At 44.9% G+C, this 18,179-nt stretch overlaps 1 protein-coding gene across 3 annotated transcripts in view; it reads left to right on the forward strand.

Moving 5' to 3' along the window:
• The window catches only part of csnk2a2b (casein kinase 2, alpha prime polypeptide b), a 40,067-nt gene extending 22,237 nt beyond the window's left edge, over window positions 1–17,830 (forward strand). For all 3 annotated transcript variants that reach the window (XM_072386706.1, XM_072386708.1, XM_072386707.1), the window contains 6 exons: window positions 12,969–13,079; window positions 13,208–13,309; window positions 13,552–13,652; window positions 15,563–15,711; window positions 15,788–15,867; window positions 17,256–17,830. In XM_072386706.1, coding sequence (XP_072242807.1) covers window positions 12,969–13,079; window positions 13,208–13,309; window positions 13,552–13,652; window positions 15,563–15,711; window positions 15,788–15,864 — 540 coding nt within the window. In that variant the 3' untranslated portion in view covers window positions 15,865–15,867; window positions 17,256–17,830. The remainder of the gene's footprint in view (window positions 1–12,968; window positions 13,080–13,207; window positions 13,310–13,551; window positions 13,653–15,562; window positions 15,712–15,787; window positions 15,868–17,255) is intronic.
• Window positions 17,831–18,179: the final 349 nt, after the last annotated feature.

The raw sequence follows: 18,179 nt of genomic DNA on the forward strand, positions 1-18,179 counted from the left end.
TAAGCTATCGACAAGCCCTTTACCACAGTTAAAGTTGAGACTTTCCTGTCATATACAAACTTTGAATGATGTCTCTGTGATACCGTATGGCTGAGTTACAGCCCTCTAAAATAGGGCAGTTTGGGGCTCGTTGAGCCCCAAACTGCCCTATTTTCATGCTTGAAAATCATGAAGGAGCAAAAATGTTCATGATTTTTAAACTGTCATATTTCAAAATTGGCTTAACATTTGAAAAAGCTGAAACATTTGGTAATAGCTGAATGTCTTGTGAACATTTTAAAGTTTGAATGGTGTCTCTAGCTGAACGTATGCTCAACTAGTTAGGTTGGAAAGAGGAGGAAGCTTTTGAAGAGTTGAAAGAAATTCCCATTCATTTGAATGAGGAAAAAAGTTGAATAGAAGTTGAATAGTTTAAAAAGTGTAAAAGATATCAACACCAAAAGTCATAGCAGAAATCTCCTGAACAAGCTGAACGTTTTGATACCAAAATTGTTGAAATCGGTTAAAGATTGCAGGAGTAGTTAAGCTACAAAAAACGGCGGAATAATAATAATAATAATAATAATAATAATAATAAAGAGAAACAGGAAAACAATAGTGAGAATGCCATGCATTCTCACAATAATAATAATAATAATAATAAAGGGAAACAGGAAAACAATAGTGAGAATGCCTTAAAGCATTCTCACAACTAGAAAGAGCTGTTCCTGCGAAACAGCAGTGAGAATGCATTTTAAGTTGAATGGATTAGTTGAACATGCTCAAATAGCTGAATCTAGTGGAAATTTATCAGAAATCAAGTGAATAATAGTTTAAATGGCTTCAGTGTAATATACAGCAGGGAGTGGAAGAGTGATGTCATCAGTGACAGCAATGTTTGTCAACAGCTGCAGCTCTCTCCCTGTATAACCTGCAGAAATTGCATTTTGGATACTATGACCTCCTGTGAGAAAACCGGAAGAGCGAGGAAAATAATTTGAAGACCGTAAGAAGCAGAAGGCTTGGAGGAACGCAGCAATGTAGTTTTTATTTCAATGGAGTGAAAAAAAATTAAACGGCAGCAGGTTGAACACAGTTGAACCCGTCTCTGGCGTTCCACCAAATTTACATTGGAGTTAGTGAGAGAAATTGAAAGGTTTCTCTCGCTTCAAGGCTCATAGCTGAAATTCTGTAAATGTGAGCTATTTAGTAGTTACATCAGCTGAAAGAGGACAAGTGTACCTACATTTTAAGGTATAATTTGTTTGTCTGAGTTAAACAGCATGAAAGTTAGAGTAATTTGTTTGAATATCAGAAAAAGTTAAAATGATCAGTCTGCCACTCTAATCTTCTCATTCATAAAAATGAAGAAGGAGCAAAAATGTTCATGTTTTTTAAACTGTCATATTTGAGAATTGGCTTAATATTTGAAAAAGCTGTATAATCAGATAATAGCTGAATGTCGTGTGAACATTTTAAAGTTTGAATGATGTCTCTGTGATACCGTATGGCTGAGTTACTGCTCTCTAAAATAGGACAGTTTGGGGCTCGTTGAGTCTGGCCTCCTCATTAGTTGCTGTGTGCAACAGCTGCACGTGCCCACTGACAAATCTGCACCTCACTTTGTCCCCTTAAAATCTGGGGGTTTAATAATGAACGACAAGTCTGGAACAAACGGTCGCTGTTCGAAAAGTAGAAGTCGTATCCGAATAATTCTTTCACCGTGAGCGCCAGAAGGGATGTGGGAAGCCAGAGGTGTAATTTTTATTCTGATCTTGTGTAAGGTTTGTTTTTTATGGCAGTTTTAAAACGAGGCTTTCACACTGATTTCATTGCTCGGCCTGTTTATAATGGAAAAGTATGTGAGCTGGAGTGCTGCTCTCTGCGCTTAGAGTTGATTTGTGAGAAATCTGTGAGGCCAAGCTCAATGAGAGTGACTTTGTGTGAAAGAGGACTAAAATACCTACGTTTTGATGTATAATTTGTCTAGATCAGGCAGACATTTTGGACGTGAGAGGCATTTGTTTGAGGAAGTTCTTTTTAAATCATTTTAGAGTGGGAATTAGAGTGTGCGCTCCATCAGACGAAGTCCTCTGGCTCCATAAAACGTAAACTGCCGTTGTGTCAAAGCTGTATAAGCTATCGACAAGCCCTTTACCACAGTTAAAGTTGAGTCTTTCCTGTCACATACAAACTTTGAATGATGTCTCTGTGATACCGTATGGCTGAGTTACAGCCCTCTAAAATAGGGCAGTTTGGGGCTCGTTGAGCCCCAAACTGCCCTGCTTTCATGCTTGAAAATCATGAAGGAGCAAAAATGTTCATGATTTTGAAACTGTCATATTTCAAAATTGGCTTAACATTTGAAAAAGCTGAAACATTTGGTAATAGCTGAATGTCTTGTGAACATTTTAAAGTTTGAATGGTGTCTCTAGCTGAACGTATGCTCAACTAGTTAGGTTGGAAAGAGGAGGAAGCTTTTGAAGAGTTGAAAGAAATTCCCATTCATTTGAATGAGGAAAAAAGTTGAATAGAAGTTGAATAGTTTAAAAAGTGTAAAAGATATCAACACCAAAAGTCATAGCAGAAATCTCCTGAACAAGCTGAACGTTTTGATACCAAAATTGTTGAAATCGGTTAAAGATTGCAGGAGTAGTTAAGCTACAAAAAACGGCGGAATAATAATAATAATAACTAGAAAGAGCTGTTCCTGCGAAACAGCAGTGAGAATGCATTTTAAGTTGAATGGATCAGTTGAACATGCTCAAATAGCTGAATCTAGTGGAAATTTATCAGAAATCAAGTGAATAATAGTTAAAATGGCTTCAGTGTATTATACAGCAGGGAGTGGAAGAGTGATGTCATCAGTGACAGCAATGTTTGTCAACAGCTGCAGCTCTCTCCCTGTATAACCTGCAGAAATTGCATTTTGGATACTATGACCTCCTGTGAGAAAACTGGAAGAGCGAGGAAAATAATTTGAAGACCGTAAGAAGCAGAAGGCTTGGAGGAACGCGGCAATGTAGTTTTTATTTCAATGGAGTGAAAAAAATTTAAACGGCAGCAGGTTGAACACAGTTGAACCCGTCTCTGGCGTTCCACCAAATTTACATTGGAGTTAGTGAGAGAAATTGAAAGGTTTCTCTGGCTTCAAGGCTCATAGCTGAAATTCTGTAAATGTGAGCTATTTAGTAGTTACATCAGCTGAAAGAGGACAAGTGTACCTACATTTTAAGGTATAATGTGTTTGTCTGAGTTAAACAGCATGAAAGTTAGAGTAATTTGTTTGAATATCAGAAAAAGTTAAAATGATCAGTCTGCCACTCTAATCTTCTCATTCATAAAAATCAGGAAGGAGCAAAAATGTTCATGTATTTTAAACTGTCATATTTGAGAATTGGCTTAATATTTGAAAAAGCTGTATAATCAGATAATAGCTGAATGTCTTGTGAACATTTTAAAGTTTGAATGATGTCTCTGTGATACCGTATGGCTGAGTTACTGCTCTCTAAAATAGGACAGTTTGGGGCTTGTTGAGTCTGGCCTCCTAATTAGTTGCTGTGGGCAACAGCTGCACGTGCCCACTGACAAATCTGCACCTCACTTTGTCCCCTTAAAATCTGGGGGTTTAATAATGAACGACAAGTCTGGAACAAACGGTCGCTGTTCGAAAAGTAGAAGTCGTATCCGAATAATTCTTTCACCGTGAGCGCCAGAAGGGATGTGGGAAGCCAGAGGTGTAATTTTTATTCTGATCTTGTGTAAGGTTTGTTTTTTATGGCAGTTTTAAAACGAGGCTTTCACACTGATTTCATTGCTCGGCCTGTTTATAATGGAAAAGTATGTGAGCTGGAGTGCTGCTCTCTGCGCTTACAGGTGATTTGTGAGAAATCTGTGAGGCCAAGCTCAATGAGAGTGACTTTGTGTGAAAGAGGACTAAAATACCTACGTTTTGATGTATAATTTGTCTAGATCAGGCAGACATTTTGGACGTGAGAGGCATTTGTTTGAGGAAGTTCTTTTTAAATCATTTTAGAGTGGGAATTAGAGTGTGCGCTCCATCAGACGAAGTCCTCTGGCTCCATAAAACGTAAACTGCCGTTGTGTCAAAGCTGTATAAGCTATCGACAAGCCCTTTACCACAGTTAAAGTTGAGACTTTCCTGTCATATACAAACTTTGAATGATGTCTCTGTGATACCGTATGGCTGAGTTACAGCCCTCTAAAATAGGGCAGTTTGGGGCTCGTTGAGCCCCAAACTGCCCTATTTTCATGCTTGAAAATCATGAAGGAGCAAAAATGTTCATGATTTTTAAACTGTCATATTTCAAAATTGGCTTAACATTTGAAAAAGCTGAAACATTTGGTAATAGCTGAATGTCTTGTGAACATTTTAAAGTTTGAATGGTGTCTCTAGCTGAACGTATGCTCAACTAGTTAGGTTGGAAAGAGGAGGAAGCTTTTGAAGAGTTGAAAGAAATTCCCATTCATTTGAATGAGGAAAAAAGTTGAATAGAAGTTGAATAGTTTAAAAAGTGTAAAAGATATCAACACCAAAAGTCATAGCAGAAATCTCCTGAACAAGCTGAACGTTTTGATACCAAAATTGTTGAAATCGGTTAAAGATTGCAGGAGTAGTTAAGCTACAAAAAACGGCGGAATAATAATAATAATAATAATAATAATAATAATAAAGAGAAACAGGAAAACAATAGTGAGAATGCCATGCATTCTCACAATAATAATAAAGAGAAACAGGAAAACAATAGTGAGAATGCCATGCATTCTCACAATAATAATAATAAAGGGAAACAGGAAAACAATAGTGAGAATGCCATGCATTCTCACAATAATAATAATAAAGGGAAACAGGAAAACAATAGTGAGAATGCCATGCATTCTCACAATAATAATAATAAAGGGAAACAGGAAAACAATAGTGAGAATGCCTTAATGCATTCTCACTAATAATAAAGGGAAACAGGAAAACAATAGTGAGAATGCCTTAAAGCATTCTCACAATAAGTATGAGCAATAGTAATATGTGTGCCCTGCCTATGGCATGGGGCACCCATAACAAGTTGATTTAATAACTGAACGTTCTGTCACCCTGTAATTTGCATCTCTAAAACAAATACCTGCACAAGTCTAAATATGCAGATGAGTCTGCAGTTAAGAGTGTTTGCAGAGCTGAACGAGCTGTTCCAGCTGCTGACTGACAGGAAACATGTGGCTAAAGGTTGTTCAGCTGGATCTATAGATATGAAGCAAGTACAAACAAAATGGAAACGTATAGATCAAAGTGTCTGAACTGGAAAAAACCAGCTGAAGGAACTCAAAGCCAAAGTAAAGCATCAGTAACACCTAAAGAGGAGAAATGCAGCTCACAGTGGCTGAAGAGAAGCAGCCATGGACTGTGGATGTTTGGATGGAAGTGAGACTCAGAGATGAATCACCAAGGAGACGATGCTGGAACTTTAGTTTGGTCCACTGAAACAGAAAGATGACTGGCTGAAGGAAACCAGCACGTTTCCACCATCACTGATGGTATGGGCTGATGTAAAGGACCAGAGGAGATGGCAGCATCACCTCAGCAGGAGGTGTTCAGGTGGACTCTGTTCTCCTTCCATCACTGATGATATGGGCTGATGTAAAGGACCAGGGGAGATGGCAGCCATCACCTCTGCAGGAGGTGTTCAGGTGGACTCTGTTCTCCTTCCATCACTGATGATATGGGCTGATGTAAAGGACCAGGGGAGATGGCAGCCATCACCTCAGCAGGAGGTGTTCAGGTGGACTCTGTTCTCCTTCCATCACTGATGATATGGGCTGATGTAAAGGACCAGAGGAGATGGCAGCCATCACCTCAGCAGGAGGTGTTCAGGTGGACTCTGTTCTCCTTCCATCACTGATGATATGGGCTGATGTAAAGGACCAGAGGAGATGGCAGCCATCACCTCTGCAGGAGGTGTTCAGGTGGACTCTGTTCTCCTTCCATCACTGATGATATGGGCTGATGTAAAGGACCAGAGGAGATGGCAGCCATCACCTCAGCAGGAGGTGTTCAGGTGGACTCTGTTCTCCTTCCATCACTGATGATATGGGCTGATGTAAAGGACCAGAGGAGATGGCAGCATCACCTCTGCAGGAGGTGTTCAGGTGGACTCTGTTCTCCTTCCATTACTGATGATATGGGCTGATGTAAAGGACCAGAGGAGATGGCAGCCATCACCTCTGCAGGAGGTGTTCAGGTGGACTCTGTTCTCCTTCCATCACTGATGATATGGGCTGATGTAAAGGACCAGAGGAGATGGCAGCATCACCTCTGCAGGAGGTGTTCAGGTGGACTCTGTTCTCCTTCCATCTCTGATGATATGGGCTGATGTAAAGGACCAGAGGAGATGGCAGCCATCACCTCTGCAGGAGGTGTTCAGGTGGACTCTGTTCTCCTTCCATCACTGATGATATGGGCTGATGTAAAGGACCAGAGGAGATGGCAGCCATCACCTCAGCAGGAGGTGTTCAGGTGGACTCTGTTCTCCTTCCATCACTGATGATATGGGCTGATGTAAAGGACCAGAGGAGATGGCAGCATCACCTCTGCAGGAGGTGTTCAGGTGGACTCTGTTCTCCTTCCATTACTGATGATATGGGCTGATGTAAAGGACCAGAGGAGATGGCAGCCATCACCTCTGCAGGAGGTGTTCAGGTGGACTCTGTTCTCCTTCCATCACTGATGATATGGGCTGATGTAAAGGACCAGAGGAGATGGCAGCCATCACCTCTGTAGGAGGTGTTCAGGTGGACTCTGTTCTCCTTCCATCACTGATGATATGGGCTGATGTAAAGGACCAGAGGAGATGGCAGCCATCACCTCAGCAGGAGGAGTTCAGGTGGACTCTGTTCTCCTTCCATCACTGATGATATGGGCTGATGTAAAGGACCAGAGGAGATGGCAGCCATCACCTCTGCAGGAGGTGTTCAGGTGGACTCTGTTCTCCTTCCATCACTGATGATATGGGCTGATGTAAAGGACCAGAGGAGATGGCAGCCATCACCTCTGCAGGAGGTGTTCAGGTGGACTCTGTTCTCCTTCCATCACTGATGATATGGGCTGATGTAAAGGACCAGAGGAGATGGCAGCCATCACCTCAGCAGGAGGAGTTCAGGTGGACTCTGTTCTCCTTCCATCACTGATGATATGGGCTGATGTAAAGGACCAGAGGAGATGGCAGCATCACCTCTGCAGGAGGTGTTCAGGTGGACTCTGTTCTCCTTCCATCACTGATGATATGGGCTGATGTAAAGGACCAGAGGAGATGGCAGCCATCACCTCTGCAGGAGGTGTTCAGGTGGACTCTGTTCTCCTTCCATCACTGATGATATGGGCTGATGTAAAGGACCAGAGGAGATGGCAGCATCACCTCTGCAGGAGGTGTTCAGGTGGACTCTGTTCTCCTTCCATCAGTGATGATATGGGCTGATGTAAAGGACCAGGGGAGATGGCAGGCATCACCTCAGCAGGAGGAGTTCAGGTGGACTCTGTTCTCCTTCCATCACTGATGATATGGGCTGATGTAAAGGACCAGAGGAGATGGCAGCATCACCTCTGCAGGAGGTGTTCAGGTGGACTCTGTTCTCCTTCCATCACTGATGATATGGGCTGATGTAAAGGACCAGAGGAGATGGCAGCCATCACCTCTGCAGGAGGTGTTCAGGTGGACTCTGTTCTCCTTCCATCACTGATGATATGGGCTGATGTAAAGGACCAGGGGAGATGGCAGCCATCACCTCAGCAGGAGGAGTTCAGGTGGACTCTGTTCTCCTTCCATCACTGATGATATGGGCTGATGTAAAGGACCAGGGGAGATGGCAGCATCACCTCTGCAGGAGGTGTTCAGGTGGACTCTGTTCTCCTTCCATCACTGATGATATGGGCTGATGTAAAGGACCAGAGATGGCAGCATCACCTCTGCAGGAGGTGTTCAGGTGGACTCTGTTCTCCTTCCATCACTGATGATATGGGCTGATGTAAAGGACCAGGGGAGATGGCAGCATCACCTCAGCAGGAGGTGTTCAGGTGGACTCTGTTCTCCTCCCATCACTGATGATATGGGCTGATGTAAAGGACCAGAGGAGATGGCAGCATCACCTCTGCAGGAGGTGTTCAGGTGGACTCTGTTCTCCTTCCATCACTGATGATATGGGCTGATGTAAAGGACCAGAGGAGATGGCAGCATCACCTCTGCAGGAGGTGTTCAGGTGGACTCTGTTCTCCTTCCATCACTGATGATATGGGCTGATGTAAAGGACCAGAGGAGATGGCAGCCATCACCTCTGCAGGAGGTGTTCAGGTGGACTCTGTTCTCCTTCCATCACTGATGATATGGGCTGATGTAAAGGACCAGGGGAGATGGCAGCCATCACCTCAGCAGGAGGAGTTCAGGTGGACTCTGTTCTCCTTCCATCACTGATGATATGGGCTGATGTAAAGGACCAGGGGAGATGGCAGCCATCACCTCTGCAGGAGGTGTTCAGGTGGACTCTGTTCTCCTTCCATCACTGATGATATGGGCTGATGTAAAGGACCAGGGGAGATGGCAGCATCACCTCAGCAGGAGGTGTTCAGGTGGACTCTGTTCTCCTTCCATCAGTGATGATATGGGCTGATGTAAAGGACCAGAGGAGATGGCAGCCATCACCTCAGCAGGAGGAGTTCAGGTGGACTCTGTTCTCCTTCCATCACTGATGATATGGGCTGATGTAAAGGACCAGGGGAGATGGCAGCATCACCTCAGCAGGAGGTGTTCAGGTGGACTCTGTTCTCCTTCCATCAGTGATGATATGGGCTGATGTAAAGGACCAGAGGAGATGGCAGCCATCACCTCAGCAGGAGGAGTTCAGGTGGACTCTGTTCTCCTTCCATCACTGATGATATGGGCTGATGTAAAGGACCAGAGGAGATGGCAGCCATCACCTCTGCAGGAGGTGTTCAGGTGGACTCTGTTCTCCTTCCATCACTGATGATATGGGCTGATGTAAAGGACCAGAGGAGATGGCAGCCATCACCTCAGCAGGAGGTGTTCAGGTGGACTCTGTTCTCCTTCCATCAGTGATGATATGGGCTGATGTAAAGGACCAGAGGAGATGGCAGCATCACCTCTGCAGGAGGTGTTCAGGTGGACTCTGTTCTCCTTCCATCACTGATGATATGGGCTGATGTAAAGGACCAGAGGAGATGGCAGCCATCACCTCAGCAGGAGGTGTTCAGGTGGACTCTGTTCTCCTTCCATCACTGATGATATGGGCTGATGTAAAGGACCAGAGGAGATGGCAGCCATCACCTCTGCAGGAGGAGTTCAGGTGGACTCTGTTCTCCTTCCATCAGTGATGATATGGGCTGATGTAAAGGACCAGAGGAGATGGCAGCCATCACCTCAGCAGGAGGTGTTCAGGTGGACTCTGTTCTCCTTCCATCACTGATGATATGGGCTGATGTAAAGGACCAGAGGAGATGGCAGCCATCACCTCAGCAGGAGGTGTTCAGGTGGACTCTGTTCTCCTTCCATCACTGATGATATGGGCTGATGTAAAGGACCAGAGGAGATGGCAGCCATCACCTCAGCAGGAGGTGTTCAGGTGGACTCTGTTCTCCTTCCATCACTGATGATATGGGCTGATGTAAAGGACCAGGGGAGATGGCAGCATCACCTCTGCAGGAGGAGTTCAGGTGGACTCTGTTCTCCTTCCATCACTGATGATATGGGCTGATGTAAAGGACCAGAGGAGATGGCAGCCATCACCTCTGCAGGAGGTGTTCAGGTGGACTCTGTTCTCCTTCCATCACTGATGATATGGGCTGATGTAAAGGACCAGAGGAGATGGCAGCATCACCTCTGCAGGAGGTGTTCAGGTGGACTCTGTTCTCCTTCCATCACTGATGATATGGGCTGATGTAAAGGACCAGAGGAGATGGCAGCATCACCTCAGCAGGAGGTGTTCAGGTGGACTCTGTTCTCCTTCCATCACTGATGATATGGGCTGATGTAAAGGACCAGAGGAGATGGCAGCATCACCTCTGCAGGAGGTGTTCAGGTGGACTCTGTTCTCCTTCCATCACTGATGATATGGGCTGATGTAAAGGACCAGAGGAGATGGCAGCCATCACCTCTGCAGGAGGTGTTCAGATGGACTCTGTTCTCCTTCCATCAGTCAGACGGAGGTTTGGTGATGCATCAACTTCCTCTTCAGGAAAGCTATCAGCTCAGTGACATGAGCAGCAAACAGTCTGGATCTCAGTCTGAGTTCAGATTTAAGGTGGAAACTTAAACATGAGCGGCTCCGTCCCACAGAGCTGATCTGTCAGCTGGTAGGAGGTGCAACAAAGCGCTAACTGGGACTTTTATTGCTTCATAACTTTTAACAATATATATTTAGTGTTTTACAAAACTAAATGTTCAGCTATTAATTGAATTAGTTTGTGTCACATCTATGTTTAGTTTATTCTGAGCCAAATAAACGCTGAATGAGCATCAGTGTGGTGATTCCATATTTTTTGCCAGCTTAGCTGAAAACTTGGCATATCTCAGCATGGTGTGCAGTGTGTCCTTAAAACATTTGAGGAAACTGGACAAGTGGAGGACAAAAGAAGAAGTGTCAGGCCTAAAAAACTATCTCCAGCAGATGAACAGGATCTGAAAGTGATGTCCTTAAGAAAGAGGAAAAGATCCAGCTGTGACCTGACAGGACCTGAGAGATGCATCTGGACCTTCAGCTGATCCATCTACTGTTGGCCCAAGCCTCATCAGAAATGGTCTCCATGGAAGGGTGGCTGTCAAGAAGCCGTTCTTAAGGAAGGGAAACAGGGAGAAAAGGCTGAGCTATGCCAAATGACACAAGAAGTGGACTGAAAATCAGTGGCAACAGGTCTTATGGAGGGATGAATCCTCCCCAGAGCCCGGACCTCAACATTATTGAAGCAGTGTGGGATCATCTGACAGAGAACGGAACAAAAGGCAGCCCACATCCAAAGAAGAGCTTTGGGATGTCCTTCAAGAAGCCTGGAGAACTATTCCTGAAGACTCCTTAAAGAAATGACAGAAAGCTTGTCTCAGAGGGTTCAGGCTGTGTTGGAGAATAAAGGAGCTCAGACCAGATATTCACTTTAAAGCTGCTCAGAACTCCAGTTTTTCAACAATTTGCAGCACCAATTTAATGTTTTCCTAACAATAAATAAAGAAATGAGGGCTGGTTCGACACTTGGTTACAGTTCTGTATCTGTGACGTGATTAACAGCTGATTTTTAGAGGGAAACTTCTGTCTGTGACTCACTGACATCTAAAATGAATAAACAGTAACATGGCGGCTCGGATCAGATTCCCTTTGCGGGCCACAGTTATAAATGCACAGCAGCTGCATGGAGGGGAAATATAGTGCAATTCAATTATAGTTTAATCAACAAATCCTGGAATCCTTAATTCATTTGTGCAAACAATGGACCATTTGTTTGCTGCCAAAAAGCAGCTCGAAAGAATGAAATTTCACTATTCTGAAGGAAGTAATTCAAGAGCTAAAGTTAAAAAAGAATCCAGGCAAACATAAACACTGTCATTACTCATAAGTATATAAATGAAAAAGGTTTATTTGTTAGTGCTGAGTGTAGTGAATGCTACATACATCCCAATAAATTTAGCATGAATGGATGAGTCGCCACACCTTTTTTAAACTTTGTCTTCAACATCATTCACATGAATTACAGTAAAATCTGAAAAGAAACACCTACAGGAAGCTGGGAGGGGGGGCACCTGTTCCTCAGACAGAAACACAGGAAGCTGGGGGGGGGGGGGGGGGGCACCTGTTCCTCAGACAGAAACACAGGAAGCATGCAGAGAGCAGGAGACATCAGGGTCTGAGGGGCTGTGGAAACAGGAGGGGGGCGATGACCCTTCATCAGAGAGTTTGTGCTTTTACTGGAGAAACCCGATCTTTTCAACCCCAATCGAAAAGGTTTTGACAAATACAGCTCGGATCAGAACCGCCGGGCTGGACCCAGCTTATTCTTTGGCTTTGAACATGTGACTTTCCTTCCTTCATGGACAGTTAAAAGTGTGCAAAGTTAGCTTGTGAAACACATGGAGCCAATTTTTTAGTTTTTTCACCATTTCTGCCAAATAATAAACATCTTTTTGCTCTAAGACCCTGGACTCTCCTCCAGGAACAGATATCCAGATCAGTTTTAAGTGTCATGATAAAAATATCATATAAGCAAGTGCGAAATGATTAAATAACATAACTTTCTCACAGTCAGCAAATACCAGATTCATCAAGTGAAAACGATGGCTGATAAGAGCCTGAAGACAGCGACAGAAAGCCTGTCTCTTACTTGCTGCTCCAAAACGTGCCTCAGATGTTAGATTATGTTGGATCTGGAGATTTCGGGGGTGTAATTTAAATGTTCCACATAATTTCTGTTCTCTTCCTGTCTGATTTTGGCTCAAATATTTTTCCAGATAAATACCATAAACTGCGTTGTCTAATAATTAACTTGAATACCATAAGAATAATTTGTGTCCGTTTGAGTTTATTTTGAAATAAAGGTGTTGTGACAGATCAACAACTGCAAAAATAATGACTCCTCGAAGTCACTTTTCCATTTTCATGCTGTGCCTGAGCATCCAAACTTCAATAAACGATGCAGAGCAGTTAAACCAGCTGAGACATCTTACCTCGACTCCTCAGGAGTCCAGCAGGAGCGATGTGGGAAAATCTGATCTGAGACCCATAAATTGTTAAATAAAATCAGAGAAGAGGTGAAAATCTACAGTTGCACAGTTTGTCCAGCAGGGGGCAGCAGGTGACCACAGATGAACTAACCCAGTTTTGCCATCAGTGCTGCAGATGTCACAGTAAGAAGAGCCCTCTGATGAGGTTGTGTTCTCACATTTGTGTTGTGCTAAAGCCAGACGGGGACTCTCTGTGTGTTTGAATAGCTACGCCTTATAGACTGGGGTTTGGCGGAGTTCTACCACCCATCCCAGGAGTACAACGTCAGGGTGGCCTCACGATACTTCAAAGGCCCCGAACTGCTGGTGGACTACCAGGTAAAACACACACATACCTGAAACCAGACAGTTTCACCTCATTAACCCCCGACTGTTGTCACCCGTGGATAATTATGGCGCCTCTGTTCTCATCATCGGCAGCGCTGTTTGATGATTTTGTGTTGCAGATGTACGATTACAGTCTCGACATGTGGAGTTTGGGCTGCATGCTGGCCAGTATGATCTTTCAGAAAGAGCCCTTCTTCCACGGACAAGACAACTACGACCAGGTACCTGTGGCACGCAGCTCGTCTGTGTCAGACGAGGCTGACAAATAAAGGTTATCGAGTGCTGATTTCATGCAGAAGTCCACTGAGAGTCTGAAAGCCTCGCAGAGCTGTTGGCAGCATCTTGTTTCTCTGTTTGACCCGTTGCTGAAACTAGAAACAGATGTTGCTTTAGTTTCTGCTGGAAACTGTTAAAAGTTTTAATGAGTTTATGTCCGTCTGAAGCAAAGTTTGTTGTTTTCCAGCTGGTGCGAATTGCCAAAGTCCTGGGGACAGACGAGCTGTTCGGTTACCTGCGGAAATATCACATCGAACTGGACCCACGCTTCAAAGACCTGCTCGGACAGTAAGTCCCGTCTGACTCGTCTCTGACTCGCGTCCGACTCGTTTCTGACTCGTCTCTGACTCGTTTCTGACTCGTCTCTGACTCGTTTCTGACTCGTCTCTGACTCGTGTCCGACTCGTTTCTGACTCGTCTCTGACTCGCGTCCGACTCGTTTCTGACTCGCGTCCGACTCGTTTCTGACTCGTCTCTGACTCGCGTCCGACTCGTTTCTGACTCGCGTCCGACTCGTTTCTGACTCGTCTCTGACTCGCGTCCGACTCGTTTCTGACTCGCGTCCGACTCGTTTCTGACTCGCGTCCGACTCGCGTCCGACTCGTTTCTGACTCGTGTCCGACTCACGTCCGACTCGTTTCTGACTCGTCTCTGACTCGCGTCCGACTCGTTTCTGACTCGTCTCTGACTCGCGTCCGACTCGTTTCTGACTCGCGTCCGACTCGCGTCCGACTCGTTTCTGACTCGCGTCCGACTCGTTTCTGACTCGTGTCCGACTCGCGTCCGACTCGTTTCTGACTCGTGTCCGACTCGCGTCCGACTCGTTTCTGACTCGTCTCTGACTCGTGTCCGACTCGTTTCTGACTCGCGTCCGACTCGTTTCTGACTCGTCTCTGACTCGCGTCCGACTCGTTTCTGACTCGTCTCTGACTCGCGTCCGACTCGTTTCTGACTCGCGTCCGACTCGTTTCTGACTCGCGTCCGACTCGTTTCTGACTCGTCTCTGACTCGCGTCCGACTCGTTTCTGACTCGCGTCCGACTCGTTTCTGACTCGTCTCTGACTCGTTTCTGACTCGTCTCTGACTCGCGTCTTGTAGGGGTGAGATGGAAATGTCCAGAAGCAGGAGCAGTTGGGCAGAATCTTCCCTCTTTTCTTTTTTAACTTCAGTGCTGCACACGAACATGTCCTGAACCCTCTCACATTCAGCCTGTAGAGTCATAAAAAGAACCTTTCCAGGGTGTCCTTGAATTCCAGGGAGTCATCGACGCTATGAAGCTGTTTCCAAACGTGAGGTCTACGTGGAAACATTAGCTTTAATATTCAGTCCAACTTTATTTACACCCCCTAAATGGGGACAAAGTCACAACTCAGACGGGATTAAAGTCACATTCCACACTTTAATTTGAAGTAATTTTCTTGCACTTTTTATCCACAGACCCCTCATTTCAGGGTCCATCATGTTTGGGACTGGTGGCTTCCAGGTGTGTGTGGTTCCCCAGGTGTGTCACTGCTTCATCAGTACAGGGATAAGATATATCGGCTTGTTTCTGTAGCCGTTCAACCCGAGGAGGGAAGCTGAGAAACATCAGAAACATGCGTCAAACCTTCAGGATCACCAGCATCAGCTGTTGGGAAGGTCCTGAAGAAGAAAGAATGCGCTCTGTAAACACAAAAGGACTGCCATTCAAGCTGTTCCACAGACGATCAGAAGAATAACATTACGGGTCATGCAGAGTTTTTGTGTTTTTTCCTCACATACCTGCAGTCCCGTGATGTCGATGCGACCTTGTTTGTAGTTTAATATCAGCTGATGTGAGCAGGTTTGGTCGTCCCGCCTTGGTTCACAGGACGAACTCCTGTTTAGGACAGAATCCCAGGTGTGTGACAGCATGTCTGCCCCCTCATCCCGGTTCATTGTCTCCCTCAGTGGAGGTAAAAACACAAAAACTATCAGCGGTTCTGCTTTAAGGGACAAATAAAAACACCTAAAACCTCAGAAATGTGTTTCATGGACGTATTTTGTGTTAATATCGACCTCCTGAAAGTAGCAGAGGAGATGAAACGGACCCACAGCCTAAATAATCTGTTAGCTTGTGAAAATAAAAGCCCCAGACTGTGAAGTTCGGGGATCTGTTGGGTTTAAATGCAGCTTGAGCAGAAGTGGATCTGTCAATCTGTTGCTGTCTGTCTCTGCAGGCAGAGCAGGAAGCGCTGGGAGCAGTTTGTGCAGACGGAGAACCAGCACTTAGTGAGCCCCGAAGCTCTGGACCTGCTGGACAAGCTGCTACGCTACGACCACCAGCAGAGACTGACGGCCACAGAGGCCATGGAGCACCCCTACTTCTGTAAGCAGCACTCACTGCAGCAACAAGACGTAGGACGATATGAAGCTGAAACCTGTGGTTCTCTTCTGCCCCGCAGACCCTGTAGTGAAGGAACAGTCTCTGTCCAACTCTGACAACAACATGGTTTCCAGTGGCAACACCACAGCGCGATGAAAGGTAACCATTTAAGACACCATTTCCATCATTTTCACCCCTCAAACATCATCCCACAGTGAAAAGACTTTTTAAAATCAGACCTGATGTTTTCTGTATGAAGTCGCTGCACTTTGTGTTTAGCTCGACGTTTTCATTCATAATATACAGAATAAAAGGCTCAGAAAACTCTCATCACGAGGAGCTCAGCCTTACAAGATGATGAAATCTGTTGTGGATTCAACAGCTTTCCTTAGTTTTCTGGAGAGGTTGCTGGCCTTCATCAGAGTATTTCAGCTCTTTACCGAAACTTATTGAAGCTCCAGTGACGTGAGAACGGTCTTAAAGTGCAGACTCTCAGCTTTAATTCCAAGGTAGTCACATCTGAATTGGAAAAATGATGCAGCAGAACCTCTCCTTGACTTTCTGTAGTGACCCGGCTTGTGTACAACAGAAAAAACCCAAAAAGTGCATTTAAAAAACACTACTTCCTTTAGTGTTTCACCACCAAACTCTCACCCTTGACCTTGATGGAAAACGTGATGTTTTAGCCTTTATTTAAGCAGGAAGTTGAATAGAAACTTTATGAAACTCGAGCAGAAAAACAGCTTTTCGTGCACAGTGGGGACATTCTGTCATTAAAATCATTACTGGAGTGTTTTTTGGTTTAAGGCCACTTTCACTCCACAGCTGTTTGGTCCGCTTTAAACGGGCCAGAGTTCGACTCCTCGACTGTTCCTCTTTGTTTGGGAAGGTGTGAAGGCTAATCTGAACTCTGGGCCTCGTGGATCTGTTGGAAACATCCAGCGAAACAAACGGAGAAACTCGGCGAGCAGCAGCAGCAGCCGTAGTCTCTGTTCTGGCGCCGCTGCATTCGTCTCGTCTCAGAGCAGCACAGCTCGCTGCTGCTCTGACTGGCAGAAGCAGTTTGGTTTGAAGTGAAAACAGAAACCCAGAGACTGCACAAACACGGTGTCCTTTTGTTGCGAAGAAGCCGGCTGAAGGGGATGGATTTGCGTTCTTTGGTGTTACGATCCCACTCGGCTCGGGTTTGAGGGAAGGAGCAGAAAAGTTGGAGCTTTAAGGTTTTTCAGAGAAGAAGGGAATCAAAAAGATGTTTGGGCAGAAGGTGCAACTCAAATCAATGAGTAATCAGAACATTTAACAACCAAAAAGCCTCTAAACTCCACTGACTAAACTAATGTGGCATCAGGCTGCAACACAACAAAAAGAGGAAAAGCGAAGCGGGTCGGGATACTTCTTGGAGCCTCTGAGTGTCCGACTTCCTCCAGAGCCGCTGGGGGGGTCCAGTGCTGTTAAGGGTCGTGTTTGCAGCTTAGTTCTTCTGAAAACTTTTGATCTTTAAAATGCTCGGCTGGGATCTAACCGACGTCTCTTCTCTGTTTTCACAGGAGAGGAAGAAGAAGACGGATGTTTGTTACCTCAACTTTGTTCCCAGTTGTGACAGTAACTCTGACAAGTGTACAGTGACAATGGATCAAAGTAACTCTGACCAGTTACACACACACAGATACGTGCACACGGACACACACACACACACACACACACACAGATGCAGACATGCACACCAACACACTCCTCCTCTGTGTCAGTCTGTGATTGGCTTGTTCTGGTTCCCTGTCCAACAGCCCGACCAGTGAGCTTGAAGCTGAAGCTGCTCGTCCCTCTCGACTGGTCTCTGCCCCCCCACCCCACCCCCCAACAAAGACAAACTATGTTTAAAGACAGCTCAGTCCCTCCTTTATATCAGCCCCTTCTTTGATTGCATCAGCATGGAGAATGAACAGGAGTGTGAGCCTGCCCCCCCCCCTCCAGGTCCCCCCTCCCCTCCCCATCTTCCTCTCCAACAGATAACAGGCATCTTAGCACTACTCCAGATCTGAAAGCGGCATGGTGGACTCTCTAGATAGAATGATGATGATAATTATAATATTAATGACAAATAAATGATTTTTATTTAGATGAACTGTCTGTGGTGTAAATGGATTTATTTTACATTTTAGATGCTTTTTTATATCATGGAAAGCAGCAAGCTGATTTGGATATACAGAGAAGCTGGGAAATTTTACAAAATGCTGTAAAAACTTAAGCAATTTATTAATAAGTTTAACTTTTTTTATTCAAGAAACAGAAGAAAACAGAAATGTCGGTCATTTTAGATTTAAGCAGCCAAAAACTAAAAAAAAGAAGTTGGGAAAGTCAAAGAAAGACAGAAAGTTTATATAATCTACAGAAACAGCTTCTGGAAGCTTCTCCAACCAGCAGGTTACCTGCTGACAGGTGAGGGTGTCAGGATTGGGTATAAAAGCAGCTTC

This window comes from Leuresthes tenuis, unplaced genomic scaffold (assembly GCF_036924035.1).
Source record: "Leuresthes tenuis unplaced genomic scaffold, fLeuTen1.0.hap1 SCAF_5, whole genome shotgun sequence".
Lineage (NCBI taxonomy): Eukaryota > Metazoa > Chordata > Actinopteri > Atheriniformes > Atherinopsidae > Leuresthes > Leuresthes tenuis.